The following is a 19,978-nucleotide window of genomic DNA, read 5'->3' on the forward strand; positions in this document are numbered from 1 at the left end:
ATCTATTTAATACTTGAATCCATTCCAACTATTTTTCTTCCAAGGTGTGTGCTGGGTAACACTACCATCCTGGCAGAGTTTGCCGGTGAGGACGATGTGAACCGCTTCTTTGCACAGGGCCAGGCCCTTACCCCCACCACTAGCTGGCAGGCCAGCCCAGCACCAGGCTCCAATCAACCCCGGCTGGGCAACACTGCAGCCAGCCACCCCACAGGCCTCTGGAGCGGGGGTGGAGGAGGTACCAAGACAGTATGCAGTACCGGGAACAGTAGCAGCAGAAACGGTGGCGACATGCTTTGGGGCGGTGTGCCGCAGTACTCCAATTTATGGGCTCCCCCAAATGGAGACGATGCTAGGGTAATTGGCAGCCCTATCCCAATTAACACCTTGCTCCCGGGAGACCTGCTGAGTGGAGAGAGCATGTAGGATGTATCGGACATCATAAACCGACAAAGTCAAAAGAAGTACTGGATCTAAACCCAAGCAAATCAATGTGGCGATTATCACTTTTTGTGGAGCTGTAATGGAGATTTAGAGTGAGACAAAGCTGCAAACCTGGTTTTTACGTCATACTGTTTGTTGTGTTCGTGTATCTTGTTCTTGGTGTGCAAAGACATTGAGAAGCCAGAATCAATAGAAGCAGAAGCCTTTTGATGCTTTTTTTATTTCCAAAGGTTGTTTTTGCTCCAAAGTGTTGTTCAGGAGAAGCCATCAACGAGGCAGCCATCTGAAAGTGACCCAGGCACAGTGAGACCTCATGACACCTTTCCCTATAACGGCACTGTTCTGATGATTGGAATTATCCTGGTACTTTTTTGGTTTTAAACTTTGCATCTTTTCTTCAGAATCTTCTTATATTAGCCGTAAGTGCTCTCTCTCCAGGTCCTCCTTAAAAACCAGTATTTTATAAAACCAACAAAAAAAAATACTTTGTAACTTGCACAGTTCTGTTTCTGAGCCAGCGAATAGGCCAGAGCAAATGAGAAGAACACTCTTAGCAGTGGCCTGCCATCATGACTAATCACCAATGATATTTGTTCTTTAATTCTTTTAGTTTTACAAAAGGGAGCTGCACTGCTCTATGATTTCTATTTACTCATGGCAGTTTTTTTTTTTGTATGGTTAAAAAAAAAGTGGATGTTAAGCTTTGATTTAGATCAATGAATGTCAGAGTGTCTGCTGGAACTTGACCAAGCAACTGTATGCGAGTACAAAACCACTGTTAAAAACACTCAGTGGAGGCTTTTTTAATTATACCTAATGGACATCAGTGCTGAATCAATCAAAAGTTATTCAGTTACTGTGTGGTCGTCATTTTTATTGCGATACAACAAAGAGAAGAAACTCAGTTCTGATGCATTGTGCAATAGAAGCCAGAGACCCTTTCTTCTGTCCACACTGAAGCTTACTGAAACTTAAGACTGCTTTTTTTCTTCTTTTCTTGAAGACTTCTGAAGAATTTAACCTTTGGACTAATTTTCCCACAGCCTCTGTCTGTTTGTCTGTCTCGCTGGCTGTTCGGTATTTGTGTGGAAAGGAGAAACTGTTAATTGTGTTTGACGTCACTTCATGCGGTTTAAAACTGCATGTGTGGATCTCACAGTCTCCCGGCCACTTCTTCACCAAACAGAAACGGAATCCAGAGTGGAGACACATGGCACAGGAGTCAGGCACAATACCAAATACAATGCGTTTCTCTTAATGCAGTACAGAATAAGAGATCCTTGCATTTGGTACAAACTTAAAAGACATCCACGTTTTCTAAGTCTATTCTTAGAGGGGTATTATCATAGCACTTATTACAAGGTTGATGCTCCTTCTGTGAAGCCAATAAATCAGATAATGGAGCATATAGTAAATAACAAAAAAACAAAAAACTTCTTATGGCAACTTTTGGCTTTTTTTTTTCTTTTGCTTTTTTTTTTTTGGTACCAATGGTATTCAAAAAAGTCCATCTCTGGCCCAGAAGCTTGAGTCCAGAAAAAAAACATTTCAAAATGAAGGGAAGAACAAACTCTACAATCAAATTAAACTTGCAATGTATGTTTTTTTGTGTCTTTACTTGTTTTGTTTTTCTCCTCTCTATCAAAGTGAATGTTATTGTTACTGAAATAGTCAAAAGTCTTTACCCTGAAGGTAGAGAAGGTACCTTGATTGGATTGGATTTGAAAAGGAGGTGGTGTGCTAGTGCCTCGATGTGGAAACTGATCGGAGGATGTTCAATTCTCCATAGCAACTCTCTTTGTGCACTTCGTACAATGGAATGCAGGATAGTTATGATGCCATATGGATGTTGGCGGCATCTTTCATCATTGGCGTACTTGTAGTAGTACTTGGGTACGGATCTTCAAAAGTCCTCCCGTTCCTTCTATGGATGACATCACACTTCTCATGCATTCATCCCCACACAGTCCCTCACGTACAGTAGACTTGCATGATTTTTTTTAGACTGAATGGAATTGCTTTATGGATCTTTAACTGCCTGCAGTGCTCATATGCAGATACCTGTCCTGTGTAACGAATGCAAAAAAAGATTGATGATGTGGACCATATTTGTTTATTTCATGTCAAAGGTCATTTGTTTTTGTTGTTAACAGTGTTCTTATGTCATTTAGAATGTGTATATGTGTGCTTGACCTCACCCTGGGTGTCCCACCTCTAACTCAGCTGCTAACATCCTCTCTCTCCTGTGTGGCCTCGGTTAAGCCAACCATGTTATCGAGACAAGCCGTCCGTACTTGAAAAGCCCTGTCCGAGCAGTGTTTCTATGGACAGACTCTTTCTGCCACTGGCTCTATAACTACAGCACACGCGATGCTGTCACTATGCAAAGTTAGAGAAGATGGGCACGTAATGTCCGCCCTGTGCCAATCTGTGGCTTTGAAAGGAAGTTGAAAATATCTTGCAGTCCTCCCGTAATACTTTCTTACACACTCAAGGCCATTGTAATCCTAATAAATTTAGGATGTTTGACACTAAGCCTAATTCTGCTGAATTTGATTAATCTCATTTAAGTACAATCTCAGGACATGACAAGAAGAACTAAATGTATGTTTAGTGAAAGTTGATATTTTGAAGATTACTCGTCTGTAAGCGGTTTTACACGTTAACTGAAGTGTAAAAGGTTACGAAGCGTACATTAAAAGAAATGCATGAGGATATTTATCAGTGGGGCAGTACAATTAGGAGGCTGGCTAGTTTGGGTCTTCTCAATCCTTCTGAACAGGGACTGCTGCAGAGCCATCAGTTTGTTTATACAGTAAATGGGACCTGTGTATCTTACCTCTCTGCTGCTGGTTGTTGAATTCCCCTCATGGTCTCATGTGCCAATGTATACTTAAATATATATATACAGTACACTGTGGCATAGCTTACTTCACATTTGAAATTCCAATGTTGTTTTGTTGTAATGCACTTCTGTTTGGAGGCACTTTGACGATTCGTGTGTGTTTGAGGTGGGATTGGGTTTAAAAGTGGTTGAGGATATGCGTCAGATATATTTGTCACCTCATGCTGATTATTTGTGATAATCGTGTTGCTGTCATTGGAAGAATCCTTTATATCAAGCAAGAACTTTAACAGCATTGGGGATTATGGTGTGCCAATGGCGTACAGATAATGAGTTATCCCTGGTACTTTTTTTGAATACCAAAAATGAAATGGCATTTTAGTATCTTTAAAAAAAAAAAAAAAAAAAAAAAAAGTTTGACAGAAATACGTAAACAATGAAGAACAAAAAAGATCCATAACATTTAAAAATGCACTTCTTGCTGATATTATCTCCTGTTAGCTGGTCAGGTTCTGAAGGTTGACAGCTAGCTGGAGTGCCTTTTGTGTATGCTGTATTAACTGTTTGTGTGTAAAGTTGTGCCCTGAACTGTACATTTCCATCTCAGTCTCAGTTCATTCCGGGCCTTTATGCTGTATAAACCTTTTATCTTCTTTTTTGGGGGGGGGGGGGTGAAAGACATTTCAAAAGATGTCTTAAGATGCTAAAGTTGATCATTGATTTTTTTTCTTCTTTTTTTTTCAATTTCTGGGGGGTGGGGGGTCACAGTTGCCTGTGTGTAACTGCCTTGTTCCAAACTCAGTCTCAGCTGACTGACAGTGAACCACAATGTGGCTGTAATTCCAAGCAGTCAAAAATCACAGGAAGTCTCTGGTGACACCAGCATAGGTAGACTATGACTACAGTTAAACATTATCATGTTCATTATAAAGAAAAATGCTATCAGATCTCTGAATCCTTCTCTTTTAAAACTACTGGGAAAAATACAATTTGAAATAAGCAATAGACCTTGATCCTTACCGTGTGTCATCTGAGAGAAAGAAAAAAAGAGTGATCAATGATCTGAACCAAACAGTCTTACTAAAGTTGTTTTAAATGAAATGACACAGGATGTACATGCAGTGTTTTGTGTATACCTTCAATCGTTGTGATGAAACCCATGATTCTAAACAATGTTTATGTCTCTAGGCAAAGAATGAAAAATCATAAACATATCAAAAGAAATATCTTCAACAATACTTGAATTGAAGCGCGCCAATTGCAAAATGTGAATTTATTTTTTCTTACATTTTTGTTAGGGACTGACTTTTTTTAGGTATTTGATAACATGCTCAAAAGGTTGAACATTCTTCATTAGAAAGAAAAAAAGCTGTTGAAAAATGTGTTTGAATGGTTCTGTATGTGAAATCTAATCACTTCTCCTTGTCACGTAGCGACTGCCTGCAATTATGATCCATTTAGTGTTGTACTGTCTCCGTTATTTGTGTGTTTGTGTTTTAAAAAATGTCCCAACATGGTTTCAATCCAGCGTTGCACTGATTGTCTTTTTCCCCTTGCTCAACTATACAAATAAAAAGGAAAATAAAAACAACTGAAAACCGCAGGGGAGATGAGGACAATTCATGTGTTAATGTTTACTCAAGGAATTTTATGGATTCATTTTCATCTTAAAATATTAAAAACCGGTAAAATTGTATCCTCATAGTGGCTTTTATTGTGGAATATTTCCTTATGATTTTGGAATTAAGAGTTTTGCATCATATCAGTTGCATTATTTAAAAAGAATACTTAACAATAATAATGAAAAAAAGAAGATAAAAAAAAATTAACTTTGGCCATAATGAGAAAGTTAGTAGAGAAGCAGTAACATTCATGAACAGTAAAGATAAACAGATGTGAGTTAGTGAGATTCTGACTCATTTCAAAAGGTGCCTATCTCTTCCATTCTGTGAAATTATTTTTTTCTTTTCAAAACTACCTGCCGTTTACATATGATGGAATTTTCAGAAATGTCAAAAACAAAAAAAGCAATGGAATTTACTACAAGAATGCAAGAAAAATAAAACTACAATTACAATCGCATCTTCCATCAAATAAATAAAATAAAAAATAAGAAAAAAAACTTTTTAAATGAAGACATATGCTACTTGCTGAACTCTGGGATTGTTTCAGTGTTGCGTTGAATTTTGCTTATGAATTACATTATTGTTCTTGTTGGTTGAACTTATGCCAAAATGTTTTTAAATTTTCGTTTCTGTAAAAGCAACATAATTCTGTCATTGTCTTGCACACTGACAATGGACTTGGATATTTTCTCAGGAAGATTAGAGGTCCAGAGTTCCAGTTCCACTGTTATGATGTTGAGTATACTGAGAATTTAACAAATCAGTTGATGAAAAGAGGACAAAAGATGTTGACAGAAATCAAGCTCGAAGCACTGAAGGTTATGGATTTAAAAAAATGTCTTTTTTTAATTTTAATCCGTAGCAGACACACATTTACCAAATATTAGAATGAACCTATGTGTTATATTTCTTGAAGTGGAGTGCTTACCATTTAAAATGTTTGTTTGTATCTATCGCTTTATGTACCAATACAGTTTTGTTTATTGGTTAGGTTGTGGAAAGACCTACCACTGTTTGATTTTACCTTGCTTGATGTATCTCAACGAGATATTCCATCCTCTTGTCTTTTCTTGTTTTAGAAATTAAGTAGAGGCCTGTATGCAAAGGCCTAAGAATTGTAGATCAACACATAGAACTTGAACTCCTACCAGATTTTCTTACTAGTTTTTTGAGTGTGGGTTGAAAATACTCCATCTAGGTTTAAGACTAAATTATGAAGAATTAAAATGTTGTGAAAGGATTAAGAATCTATGCACAAAAGTTTGAGGGGACAGTATGTCCGGTCATGCTATTCTCACAAGGATCTTATTGGTGGGGGGTTCATACGCTTGTTACAAGTTTTCTTTGTACGAGTTCTGATTTGAATGAGCAGATTTTATTGTGTCATCACCATGCTCTGTGTCTCTCAACCAAGGAGCATCATCAACCAAGCACTGTGGGTTTATGCCAATCCGTGACATTCTAGCGTTTAAATGGAATGATGTGTTGTGCAGGGTTTTGTGAGTGGGAATTTAATTGTTTCTCTTTATTGTTCAGATATTAAGAACATGACTGTACTGAGATTTAACAATGTTGCTGGCTCGTTGAGGACTTGCACCGAAAAAGTCTTTCCATGTGGTATGGAGATTATTTCAGCCTATATTAATAAACAGCATTTTTTTCTCTTGAACTGTTTATGTTTTATTTATGCTGTGGGCTACTATTCCATGTACACTCCATTTAGTCAACATTTGAGTAGAATTTTCTTGAAACTCTCTGTGGAGTTCCTTATAAACCTGTAAGAGGTTTATATGCTGGCCGATATGGTAGTCATGCTGACTAAAACTCAGTCAAACTTATACTGACATCTAGCGGTATGTCCAATTTTATTGCTGATTTTGAAATGTGAGATTAACAAGCCGCTTTTATATATTTTATTATTTAAATTAGATTCTAGCTGTACTTGAATGACCAAAAAAAAAAAAAGATGCCTTTTTGACTTGCCTTCACTGGGACTTTGTTAGCAGTCAGAAATTATTAATTCATTCTCTGGGAAAAGGGTACTGAGATAAAGCATGCCGTTTTTAAGAGTTTTTCTAAAAAATACTTGTCATGTTTTTGTGTAAAAACAAAAATTATGGGGAAAATATTACTAAGGGTAAATACTGAGAATAAATTATGTAGCTGAAAGGCACATGCAAACGCTAACGTGCTTCAGCCTTTGATTATTGTGGTTCGATTTTGCATTGCCTTAGGTATAGAACTTTTGAAAAATTACTATCATGTTAACTCTACCTGAACCTACTGCTAAGGGACAGGAATACAGAATTCAAAAATTAAACGCTAGTATTGGCTTTCTACAGTCTCTCTAAATAACAATTTAAAATATATTGGTGTAAATTGCTTTAAATAAAGCATTTCCCACATGACAAAATCATATAGGCCTACAGTAGAAGAGATTTTCTGGTTCTTCTATTGCACTTATAGCAACTATACACAAGAAGGCAGTATTGAGCTACATTAATTTCTATACTCTAGTCTCTCCTCACCACAGGCAGCATCAAGTATTTACAAGTACCCATCAGGCCCTTGAGACTCATTTTTGTAATCTTAATAGCATAAACATACAGGTGTTTGTCAATAATCTTTATACTTCATTTCAGCAACAGACATATATCATATTCACATACATGAGGGTGAATAATTATGTAGGTCTAATAATGTAATGGTGCATTTTTTACTCTCTTCTATCAGCTTTCACTTTTTTCCTTTTTTTTGGAATATGCTTGACAATTGTATAGAGAAAGTCACAAGTCTAAAATGTGTGTGTAGGTGTTATATGCTATAAATAACTACAGTCTATACGTTACCATGGAAATACATCCTCAGGACCAGTGCCAAGAGATACTGTGCACTGCATATTGTGCAAAATCATGCTTAGTAGCTACTGTAGAAAAAAAAAAGTGTTGGATTTCCATATTCATTTTAAAAGTGGTTAATTAGAGAAAATTATATAATTCTAGATAAGATTTTAGCTGACAGGCACAAGGCCACAGGTAGGCCTAATCCCAGCCCTGCAGATAGTCAGAACAACATTATGATGGTTAGTGTGGTATTACTTTAAAAATATCCAACACTTCTCCTTAAATTCGATTACTGAGAATCACTGGGACATTTCACTATATCACGGCTAGTCTGAAGTTTATTAAGTTCCAAGTTGTTGTCAATATGTATTAGTGGTGGGTATTTTTAACGTGACATTGTTTGCAGGTTCACTTATTAAACCAGTAGATGGCAACAAGTAACTTTTTGTGTATTATGAATGAGTCATTGAATCATTCACTCAGATGCACACTTCAGAATCTCACCGGAGACACCAGTGTAGTAATGGATATACCTCACACATAATTCACGTTCCAACAAGCTTTCTTTTGGACAACCCAGTGCTAAATCTGCTGGAAATCTCTTAATTAAAATGTTAATTTACACGGATTCCTATTACAAAGACTACATTTTTACTGCAAAAAATCACCAAACAAAGGTGTGACATCTTTAATTTACCGTTGAATAAAGATGTGGTGACATTTTCACGGTCGAGAATTCCACATGCAGATTTCGCAACGGGTTCAATCTGGTCACGCGAATTCTCCACGCCAATGGCCAACAGAAAGCTGCTTGGTTTGAAATTGTCTTCTGCTGAGCCTGCTTATATTCAGAACCACATGACTAGTCCGTTTGTTTTAAATTACTCTGGTCGCTATAAATAGATTTATTCATCCAGTAAACAAATCCAAGTGCAATAACCGCAAAAGACAAACTACACAACCGAACATGATGGAAGAAATCATTCCCCCAACATCATCCATGTTCACCTCTCATCATTTGAGACAACACTTGTAAAATCGACCACATGACGAGGATCATTAAAAGGAGGCGGGTGCCTTTCACTTACCTCCCCATGCTGGCTGTGCTCATCTCGGTCACAGTGAACTTTGGCAAAGCGCTCTGTGGATGCTGGCAGGAGTCTCTCCTCTCGGGCACTGCTGGCACGCGTAGAGGATGCGAAAGAACAGCAAGGTACATGACGCACCACAAATTAACACTTACGCATTTCACACTGTCTTGTTTTTAGTCTTGCGTGGTTTAACGTTGGTACGATAAACACAAGCCGCTGCTGACCTGAGCGTTTTGTTTATCGCATTCTGTTTGGTGCCAATACCTTTTGCTAGAGCAAAATCATGCCAGGCACGACACTGGATGGTAATAATCTAACACACAGGGTGCCAAGGTATTTGAGAAAGAATTACTATTTCTCTTGCAGGTGACTGTTTAAGGATGAAGCCCGACGCTACTGGGAAAGACAGACGTGTTTAAAAATCTAACGCGAACTTATGTGTGACGTGCTGTGGATTTAAAGTGTCTAAAACATCCTGTAATTAAAATATGGAAGCGAGGAAGAGTTCCACGTACCCACTTAGTTTGGGATAAACTCAATTGCCATAGGATATTCGTATGACAGATCTGGAATAGTGCCTATTTAGCTCTTCAGGAAGTTATGAGTTGTCAAAACCATATGGATATATGTAGAAGACATCGTGGCAGAACTTTATGAGAGGAGATAATTGTTTTTTGAAGGGAGCAGAGGGGCTATGGTGAACTCATCCCCAGCCGTCGCTGCTCACGCAGAGGGAGAAGAGATCGAGGTGCTGGAGAGCACTGATGTCCTTCCTGTAGCTCCAGAGGACGTAAGTGACAATGTGCAGATGTATGATTTATGTTTTTGAAAAACAGCAAAGAACAGAGATTAATTTAAGGTTGGTCATCTTTTTCTCAGTTATATCTCTGTTCATTCCTTTCTCCTCCCTCTTTCTCTGTCTTACACAAATGCTTCTCTCAGCAATGGAAGTCTCTTTTTGACAAGGTAGGATTTCTGCTCTTGTTTCTTGACTGTATTTGTCTGTTGGTTAGGTGTAACTCTGTACATGTGCAGTGCAGGCCATGTCCTGTTTAATAATATGACTATAATTGATAACATTGTTTAATAAAATGATATAAAGTAGTAGAATGAAGGGGGAGGGGGGTATATCTGAGGGTATATCTGATCTGGTAATGGTTGGCCAATATTGCTTTTTCAATTGCAAATAAAGTGCCAGTACTACTGTAATACAATTCAGTGATAGTAAATTAAATGTACACAGCATGATTGGATAAAATTCTGTGTAAGAATGAATTGGTTCTCTTTCAAGTCATGAGTTATAACTTATGTCTGTGTAAGGCCTAGAATGTAAATCATCAACCTATTTTAAAAATGTATATATGGCTTTGTCATGCTAACACAGATCTGTATCCTATTTCTTTTTCTTTTTATCTCAATTCAAGTGATTAATTTAATTGAAATGGAATTTAAAAGGTTCATAATCGTGGAACATTAAGTTGCTAAATAAAGAAAACAAAAACAAGCAAAAAAACAGAAAATGCTTTGACAAAATGGCCAATTTGGATCTGACAAAGTGTGGAAATGATCATTTCTGTTAATTGACAAAGTGGACATGTGTCATGAATCAAGTCCAATGATGAGAAAGGTCGATTAAGTGGTTCAAAATAACAACAATGTTTATTTAGAAAGGGCAAACACGAGTCAGATTTTAATGGCACAAACAATACCGGACACGGAAAGAAAGAAAATGAGGAACTTGAATAGACAAGGTGATGAACTAAATACAGACAGGTGTGCTCATTAATGAATGTCAATGACAACTAATGACTGTCAGGAAACTAGAACAAAGGAAACAAGTAACTGAAGAGAAACAAACTATGAAAGTGAAACTAAATAGAACATAACTTTGACAACACTGATATTGGTTGATGCGGAAAAATCTCAAAATATCGGTCTGCAATCATTTCCAAGGTACATATTCAGTATCCTGGTTAGAGTTGTGTAGTCTAGTCTACTCTGAATCTTGCATTGGGAGGGGGGGTAGTTAGTGAAACAGAGCTGGGTGACAGACGGAGAGCGGTCCACCGTCTGCCCCTTCTTTATCTTGCTTTCAGTCTCTCTCACTGGCTCTGCACCTGCCTAACCCTGACCCCCCACACATACTCCCCTGGGATAAAGACAGCAACATGAAGGATGAAGGGGGCCCAAATTCAGAAGAAGAGAGAGACAGATATCAATATGAAGGGAAAGGGAGATTTTAGGGTTAAGAAGGGTGGCAGACGTGAACAGAGAATGAGAGCTGTAAGGGTGCAGAAGGCTCCTGGCTGACCCTCTCCATCTCAGCTGGATAGGGGAGGGAGGGGGCTCCCTTACAAGTGGGCCTCTCACTTCGCTCCCTTTATTTAGCCGACAACAGTCTGAGTCCCTTAAGTGGCCTGCCTTCTGGGGTCTCATCCAGTTTTGGGGTCACTGCCCTGCAAGGCTGTAAATTGGAGGCATTGTGGGATCTAAAGGCCAAGAACACACTTCAGTGATCGCAGATGTAACAAACTAATGAAAAAGAGGAGGAGCTGGGCTGTTATATGCCACAATGTTAGGGTACAAACAATTGATAATTCACACATACATATTCATATGCTCAAACCTGACGATGAAAAGCTGTCAGCATCAGATGATTGCATTCTTAGAAAGGTTACCAGTGACAGAAAATGTCTTGTTTATTTCTGACAACTTATTAACTCACTGCATCCAAAAAACGAATCCATAAACATGGAAAGATGTTAAAAGACTCATTGCGGATCAATTACAAATCTCTTTTTATATCACTGAATGTTAGCTTATGTCCCAATTAATTAAGTTTCATGACTGCAAAGCAGTAAATAAATCAGTTCACTGACATATTTAGTTTATCAACTTAGTTACAATACTAATTATTTTATCGTTGTTTTCCATAAATTAGGCTCTGAGCTGGTTGATTAAATTTCACACACTGCATAATTAGTTTTTTTTTTTTTTAGGATATTTAAAAGGCGGCAGTGGCACTATGTACACTAAGTGAAAATAGCAGTATTTTCTTTGCACTGGTATTAGATGCTATTTGCACTAAGTGTAAATAGTTGTTAGATGTTATTTATACTTAGTGTAAATAGTGGCAGATATTATTTGCACCTCAGTGTATAATAGTATATTATAAAACAGTATGCGGTAATAACATATTGAGTATATTTAATAATATCATAAATGGATGCTATCTCTTTTGTCCCTATCCCTAAAGCTACACCTATTCCTAACACTACCCATTTTTCCACTTTATTCCCATAATTAAATAATCTTTTGCCAATTTATTTACACTTTCCAAATATTTTCCTCAATTTTTATTTAAAATAAATTTCTCTCCAAAATTAAATGCTATGGGAAAAGGGAGAAGAATGAGTTAGGAAAAAGGCGGATTCGAGTTCGGGTTGGTCGAGTCTAAAGCTAGCACTATAACTGCGTCCTTAATATCGCAAAAGAATTAGCTACAAATCTGTTTTTATAGGGTGGGAATCACTAACTATATGTTGTTTAAGGTACTCTGGAAGTGTTTATTACCAACCTTAACAAGTGTGTGACATGCAGAAAACAATAAATAAATACTTTTCATTCATTGCATTTTTTTATCTTTCAAAATTCCTTTCATAGACACACAAAAGATCTTACATGTTTAACCACTCAAGAACCAACAACATAGAAATGAAAGTCTAAGAAAAGAAAATATAAGAAAATAAACAAAGCTTACTAACGATTGAGCTTCACACTCAAAGTTTCCCAATCAGGACAATTGCTTCATAGTCAGTCATAAGCCATGTAAACTCCTCCATTACAAATCTACTACTTCTACTCTTTACATCTGTTTTATACCTGAGAGTATTACTCCTTGTTGCCCCCTCAAAGTGTGTAGTATAATTACAACAAAGGCATTACATGTTAACAGGTTTGACTGTTACAGCACCACCCACCTTACCATGCTACTCCAGTTATCAGCAGGAGTTCTTTTGTAATTTTGCCTGGCTCAATCAAGTGTGCTAGCTTGGGAAAAGGAAAACCCTGACAGACTACAAGTCCATCTGGCCAAGAGCCCATTCAAGCCTATTTCCAATTTTTCCAAATCGAAGGCACACATCACAAACGTTGAGGCAAGCTTTACATGGTGACTATACCAGAGCAATGTTGAAGCGTCATCTCCTTCATCGTTCTGGTTGGTTTTAGGTCTATCCAATTGTATATAGCAACCAAAAGTGGTTTAAATTACGATTTGTCATGAGTGCAGGATTTAACGTTTAATGAAGATCGCAAAATAAAGTCTTGAATTTGGGTCTGTTCCTTACAAACGTTTGGATTCTAAATATGTGGATTACATCGCACAAATAAAATTGATTACTTTTGTGAATTTATGTTACGGTTTTTTTGGTATTTTTAGTTATATTTTCAGTCACAGCATGACTAAGAAAGCTATTCATTTTAAGGGTTTGAAGTCTTGTTTAACAATATGTAATCTTTCGAAACGAGTTTGCAGCAGAAGTCACAGAACAGAACAAAATGTTATCGTTTCATATAAAGTAGATGAGTAAACTGCGTTTAATAAATCTCATAATGTCATTGATGACAATTGAACACAATAGAATCAAAATATTAATGCCACAATTAATGTTGATAAATAAGGATTCGTACTAATTTGTACGTCTAAAAGTTGTTCATACGTAAATAATTTACGTTTCAGTGCTTTCAATACGTCAATATTGTACTTTTCGATGTGTATGAAAACTTAAGTAAATGTATGTGTGGTAGAACCACATTTTAAATAAAAATACAAACGAATACTCATGAGATCACGTTACATTTTTGTCTTGACTAACATACTAAAGCACATATTTATACCTGATTGAAATTTGAAAAGTAATATTGAACTTTATTTAATATTACATTTAAAGTTTATATATTTTAAATGTACTAAATTGCTACTTCATCATTACAAATGTGTAATTACAAAAATATTTGAAAACATGATATACAAGTTTCAATAGAAATTTTATTAAAGTATATTTTAGTTTACCATAAGTACTTGTCAGTACATTCGGCAGTACACTTTAACCATATTTCCAAAACAATAGATGTAATTTCACATAAATATGCACTTAAGTCTTACGTATGTTGGTTGAAAAAAGCCTTCTCACATTGAACTAACTGAATTTAATATACATTTATAATACATAATAAATTACATAATTGAATTGCAGTTAACATTGTTAAGAGTCCGAAAACTTTACATTCATTTCGCACAAGTACATTCTTTTAACGGTTTAAATGTTTTAACATCTTTTATTTCTGTAATAAGTACCCTTTTTTAAAGGGATGCTAAAGGGTACTTCTTTTTCACTAGGGGCATCTAAAATCTAACATCAAATGTATAGTCTGTCTTCTTTCTCTGGTATTGTTTTGAAGAGGCGGCCCATTATTGTTCTGTTGCTCACCACCTGCTCCCTATCTCTTATTCTACAAGCTGAGAAGAGAGTCTGACAGTGAAGGGGACCATTTGCATATACGCAACCCTATGTGTCCCAGTGGGCAATTGACAAATAAGAATCAAATACATTGTGTGCGTCCCTGAGCTCTTTGTGTTTCTGCGACATTTAGTGATAAAAGTTTGCCAAATATCTCTACATGTGGCCTTGTTTCTGTTTTCAGACACATGTAGCAAGTGATTGTCCAATATCTCCTTCACATTCTATTTTCAGTACTTTCCTCGTCTCTCCCTCGCTCAAGTCTTTCTTCACAGCCCACTCTTTCTCTGACACTACTCTTCTTTAAAAAAAGACTGTGATAATAAGTGGAATCTCCCACTTACAAAGTGTGAAAAAAAAATCCTAGAGTGTTTGAACAAAAAAAAATAGACAGTTGCTAGAAATATCAGTTCAGTAGTACTCTCTGAAGCGTGAAAGTGTAGAATGTGGTAGCATCCAGTTCAGATGCCTGTGTAAATCGATTGTCAAGAAGCAAGGGCATGCTTTGTCTCCTGAGGAGAAGGTAGTAGGTTCTCTCTTTATAACCAATTCTACTTTTCTGGGAGGGCTTTCTTCTAGAACATGGATTCACAGAACTGCTCTCTTTCAGACATCTTAGTAATGTTAGGCACGCTGGCAGTGGGGCCTGGGTCAACGTCAGCATTCCAACTCATCTTAAAAGGTGTTCAGAGGGGTTCTGTTCTGGTCTTTGTGCAGGCCAATCAATTTGGACCAGATAAACCTTTACTTTTTGGACCTCTTTTTGTACATGGGCATATTCATGCTGGGAAAGAAATGTATACCCCTAAAAAATGTTCTTCTAGGGAGATTGGTTTGTCTTAAGATGCACATCAATAATGTTTTTTTTTTTCTTCTAAGGCACGTTTATAAAAGCTACTTAAATTTCCTAACTGACCTAAGGCCTAATCCTGGTTTATTCTAAGCCCTGTCTGTGAAACCAGGCCATAGTGTCCCCATTTTTTAATTCATGGATAATAACAAGTGAAATTTTAATGATATTTTTACTATTGAACTGCCCCTGGTTTCCATTTCAGAAATCTGGTCACCTTAAGATAGACATGTAGTGTAATGAGTGTTGATATATCAGAATTGAGAAGTGGGATCACTGGGCCAAGGGAACTGCATAAATTCGAAAATTAATCTTTGATGTTTTAATTGAGGCGCAAGGAGGGTACTGTGTAATCTCTGGTACTTCATACTTGAATCCAGAATGAAGAAAGGGTGAATGATAAAGAGAAACTGTGAGAAACGTTTGGACAGCCGTGTGTCCAAAATAAAGAACTTTGTTTGCTTTCATGCTCTACTCTTCTCATCACTTTGGCTGTAAATTGTGCTCACAGCTATCTCTCACACACACACACACATATGCACAGTGTGTGTAATCAGAATCTGCTCATCAGTGGGGGAAGAGGCAGTCCAGTGGTCAGAGATGGTGGTTGCAAGTTAAATCTCAAGATAGGGGCAACCCATGAGTAACTGTGATTCCTCATTATTATCATTGAGTCATTCAATAAAACACTCCAGGATAACTGTCCCCACAGTTAATAGCCTACATTGTGCTTTGGATAAAAACATTAATGACAGTGGAAGTAAGCGAGTCAGTCGTAAAAAAAAAAATTCTGTTCCTTTTGTTGTCAGATCAATGCAAATGTTCTCAAATTCAGATTATTGATAGGCATAACTTGTATTTACATATTGCTGACATGACACACAAGTGTGTTGCAGATCACAGCTGTTTTTCCTCCTCCCGTGCTGCATGCACAAACATACAGCACGACTCGTGTAGTCCAATTCATGAACACGTGACTTGTGCTTTGGCTCTTTTTAAAGGGTCACTCCACCCATTTCAACATTAATCTTTATTGAAAGTGGGTTATATATGTAGTCGAAATGTAAAAGAAATTTTGAATTTGGTGCCCTCTTGACCGAGAAAAGACAGAAAATAACTTTGGGGCGCATTTGTATGTAAGACAACAACTCCCACAATGCAGCTCCGCAAGCCACTCCCACTAATCCAGAACAGCGCAAACATCAGAGAAATCACTCTTCCGTCTACAAGAAGGCTAGCTGCCAAATGAGTTTGAAATTCATTTCACAAAAAATGTCTAGTCAGTTGGCTGTGGCGAGCAGGACGAGGGCGAGGGACGTGAGAGGACGACGCGAGTGATAATGAATGACACCTGTGCAGCGGTCTCATATCTCTCACGGAGGAGCGGAAGCACAAAAGGAACAGGCCTGATTTTATGTTTTGTTTCTGTTGTGTGTGGCCAGCTGGCTTATACTTTTGTTTTGTATTTGTTTATTTTACTATTAAAACGTTCAAATGTTCGCCGGTTCCAGCCTCCTTCTTCCCACAACAACGAACCCCGTTACATTGGCAAACTGATTAGTGAATTACTCGTTTGTATTTCTTTCTATATGGTGAATTATTGCATGATACCTGGATGTTCAGTCAGGCGAAACTAGGATGGTTCACATCACAACACAAACGTCCGTGTGGTCGTCTGATTCAGAGATTTCGTCCAGGAGAAATTGCGATCGTTGAAATTCTCTGCAGCAGACGGACTCTATCTGTGTCCGTAGCGACAGCGAGAGCACACACACCAGCAGCCCGCCTCAGCTCGACCCAGTCCGGGCTCCTCGTCCGCGACAGGCAGCCGCCTCCTGATCCTCCATCAGCCTCAGCTGCTCTTCACTATATTGCGGCTCGTAAAGATAGCCACGAACAGCGGATTCGAGCAGCAGAATTTCAAAATCCTCTATTCCATATCATGTTTAGTTTCTTCCGTCATTGTCGTAACTTCCTATATCCACAGCGCTTGTTAGCTTAGCTTATAAACAAGATGGCTGATATTGCTTTCAGTATCTGCACGTGAAGTCCCACCCACTGATCTGTGATAGCTCTGTTAGCGCATTAGGCACAACCCCCTATGGGCGGGTTTGAAAGGGTGGGAATTTGTGCTTGTAGTCTATACAGAAATCCCCCCTTTTTACACTTCCTCCTACAATGACGTCAAATGACGATTTTTGCGTCATTGTAGGAGGAAGTGAAAAAGGTAAATAGTAGATTTCTCTCGTCTCAGGGGAAAATGAAAGAATGTTGCACGACCATTCAATAGTATGACTGGTTGTCTAACAATGGACCTCTTAATGCAAATGGGTGGAGTGACCCTTTAATGAATCATTCAGAAAGACTCACAACCGCAACAGTTATGAATCCTTCACAAATCCTTCTGACATATCTTTAATTGGCTTCTGAATCAACATAATGTATGACTCACTCACTGAACTACAAGTTCCATGTCAATGCATCTTTACTTCAATATAGCCATTAGGCTGCTCTTACTTGCGTGCCACCTAGAACACAACAATATATTCACAATATATTCTCTCTTTATCCTCATTTTTTATTGCTTACTATAAACCTTGTGGTAATGCATTGAAATTGGTAAATAATTTAATAATATGAGAAGAATTTAAAAAAAAGTTTTGTTAACAAAAATAAATGCCATTTATTCTTATAAACTTTTTATTCATCAAAGCATCCTGAAAGAAAATGCAGCTCTTAACTTTTTTCATCATTGATAATAATAAGAAATGTCACTTGAGCATCAGATTATCATATTAGAATGGTTTTGAAGGATCATGTGACACTGAAGACTGAAGTAATGGTTGATGAATATTCAACTTTGCATCACAGGAATAAACAAATGCAACCTGGGTGAGAATGAGACTTCTTTGAAAAACATTAACCCCTGGGGCCAGTTGCATAAACATCGCCATTATGTTAAGACTGTGTCTTAAGAACTAGTACGAACAACTAGCAGTTAGTTTGGGGTACTCCGTCTTACTTTTGGGTATCAAATTAGTCCAATCTACATTGCAACTGACTTAAAAAAGTCTTGATGACTAACTTAAAAATTGATGTAAGGCTAGTCTTAGCAGTTTATGCAACCGGCCTGGTTTTCACAGTCGCAGACTAAATGCATGTTTTGAGCTGTTTAAGGCAGGTTTATAAAAAGTACTTGAATCTCTTAATTAAACTAAGGCCTAATCCTGGCTTAATCTAAACCCTGTCTGTGAAATCAGGCCTAAATATCTTACTGAGTCCAACTTTTGAACTGTAGTGTAACTTAATTGTTTAGCTTTTGCTGGGATTTGCTTACGATTGATTATAAATCTCTAGTCCTAGCAAATGGATAAAATGGGTTGGGAAACCCTACTGTAACAAACAGCATGTAAATCTCAAAAAGAAAAAGGAAAGCATAAAATCCTCCTTCACAAAGACTTTTGTTCTGTGCTAATCCGTTGAAACAGTCTTTGATGTTGTATGACATGTGAGTCATGACTGTAGGTACTGTAGATCACTGGAGCAGGTTCAGTGTGTTTGACAGGTGATACTCAGATTTCAGAGCGTCTCTGGTTTATGCGATTAGAGAAGCCATTCACATCTTTGACACCTTCCCATAGGTAACAGTTTCAGCCATGAAAACACTGCCACCACTGGTGCAGGATTTTCTGTTAGTTTCATTATAAGTCTTATGTGTCTGAATTTATTAACTGTGAGTATGGCAGTATGGCACATTCCAGCATGGCAGAACATACAGCTTTTCTCAAGAGACGTCTTGTCTAACAGGTTGATAAAGGCTTACTACTCCTCTATCCAGTCAGTCAGTCCATATCAGATTTTCAGTTGAGAAAATCTTACAAGGCCTGCTTACTATCATTTAATCTAACTCCATTTGGCCTTTTGCTGACTGGTTCATTCCTGGGACAGATGTTTTTCTTTGACTTGCCTTTGTCCCACACCTTTTCAAAAGGTGTTTTGTGTACTTTAAGTTGCTATCAAAAACAGGGTCCAACATTTTTCGCCAAAAAATATACTAAAAATATACTATATTTTTGTAACAACCAGCGCAGACCATTGTATCTCACACAGTTTTATCCATGACAGCACCTGTCATAAAAACATGAGGAACACATATATTGTTTTGATGGTTGAATGCGAGGAATATTCCGTACCACGTGAAATTCTGGAGAAAATTTTTTGGCATTATGAATAAATAAATAGTGGCATGTATATATAACATGTTTTCTTTAGTTGATGGTTTAGACCAGGGATTTCAAACTCAGGGTACATTTACACAACAACGATGTACTAAACACGTTTTTTGCGTACATGTGACAACGTTTGCCAAAACTTGTAAAGAAACACTACGTGCCTATAGACTGAACTGTAATATGCATACGCACAACGTCACAGTTATTACAAATTAATTAATTTTTTTTAGTTTGTAGGGAAATGATGACAGTATCGTATTCAAAAACTTGCACTTTGAAACCGTTTTCAAAAGTTTCTGTGTAAATTAATGCCCAAAACTCATGAAAAGTTTTCAGTTTTTTAGTTGAAAACGGTGTTGTGTAAACACCCCCTTAGTTCCTGGAGGGCCAATGTCCTACAGAGGTTAGCTCCAGTCCTGATTGAACACACCTGAACCAGCTAAACAAGGTCTTCAGGATTACTTTATGCTACCAGGCAGGTGTTTTGGAGCTGGTTGGAGCTAAACTCTGCAGGACAGTGGCATTC

The 19,978-nt window shown here is 37.4% G+C and overlaps 2 protein-coding genes across 7 annotated transcripts in view; both read left to right on the plus strand.

Annotated features, from left to right (window-relative positions):
- The window catches only part of tnrc6c2 (trinucleotide repeat containing adaptor 6C2), a 117,560-nt gene extending 112,580 nt beyond the window's left edge, over positions 1–4,980 (plus strand). For both annotated transcript variants that reach the window (XM_077198991.1, XM_077198992.1), the window contains one exon: positions 45–4,980. In XM_077198991.1, coding sequence (XP_077055106.1) covers positions 45–426 — 382 coding nt within the window. In that variant the 3' untranslated portion in view covers positions 427–4,980. The remainder of the gene's footprint in view (positions 1–44) is intronic.
- A 3,871-nt stretch (positions 4,981–8,851) lies between these two features.
- rhbdl3 (rhomboid, veinlet-like 3 (Drosophila)) overlaps positions 8,852–19,978 on the plus strand; it is a 155,074-nt gene continuing 143,947 nt past the window's right edge. The window contains exons 1-3 of one of the 5 annotated variants that reach the window (XM_077199030.1): positions 8,852–8,970; positions 9,215–9,638; positions 9,791–9,814. In XM_077199030.1, coding sequence (XP_077055145.1) covers positions 9,543–9,638; positions 9,791–9,814 — 120 coding nt within the window. In that variant the 5' untranslated portion in view covers positions 8,852–8,970; positions 9,215–9,542. The remainder of the gene's footprint in view (positions 8,971–9,214; positions 9,639–9,790; positions 9,815–19,978) is intronic. The other 4 variants (XM_077199032.1, XM_077199031.1, XM_077199034.1 and 1 more) reach the window with 4 other exon arrangements.

This window comes from Siphateles boraxobius, unplaced genomic scaffold (assembly GCF_051911475.1).
Source record: "Siphateles boraxobius isolate OS27281-9 unplaced genomic scaffold, OSU_SipBor_1 41, whole genome shotgun sequence".
NCBI lineage: Eukaryota > Metazoa > Chordata > Actinopteri > Cypriniformes > Leuciscidae > Siphateles > Siphateles boraxobius.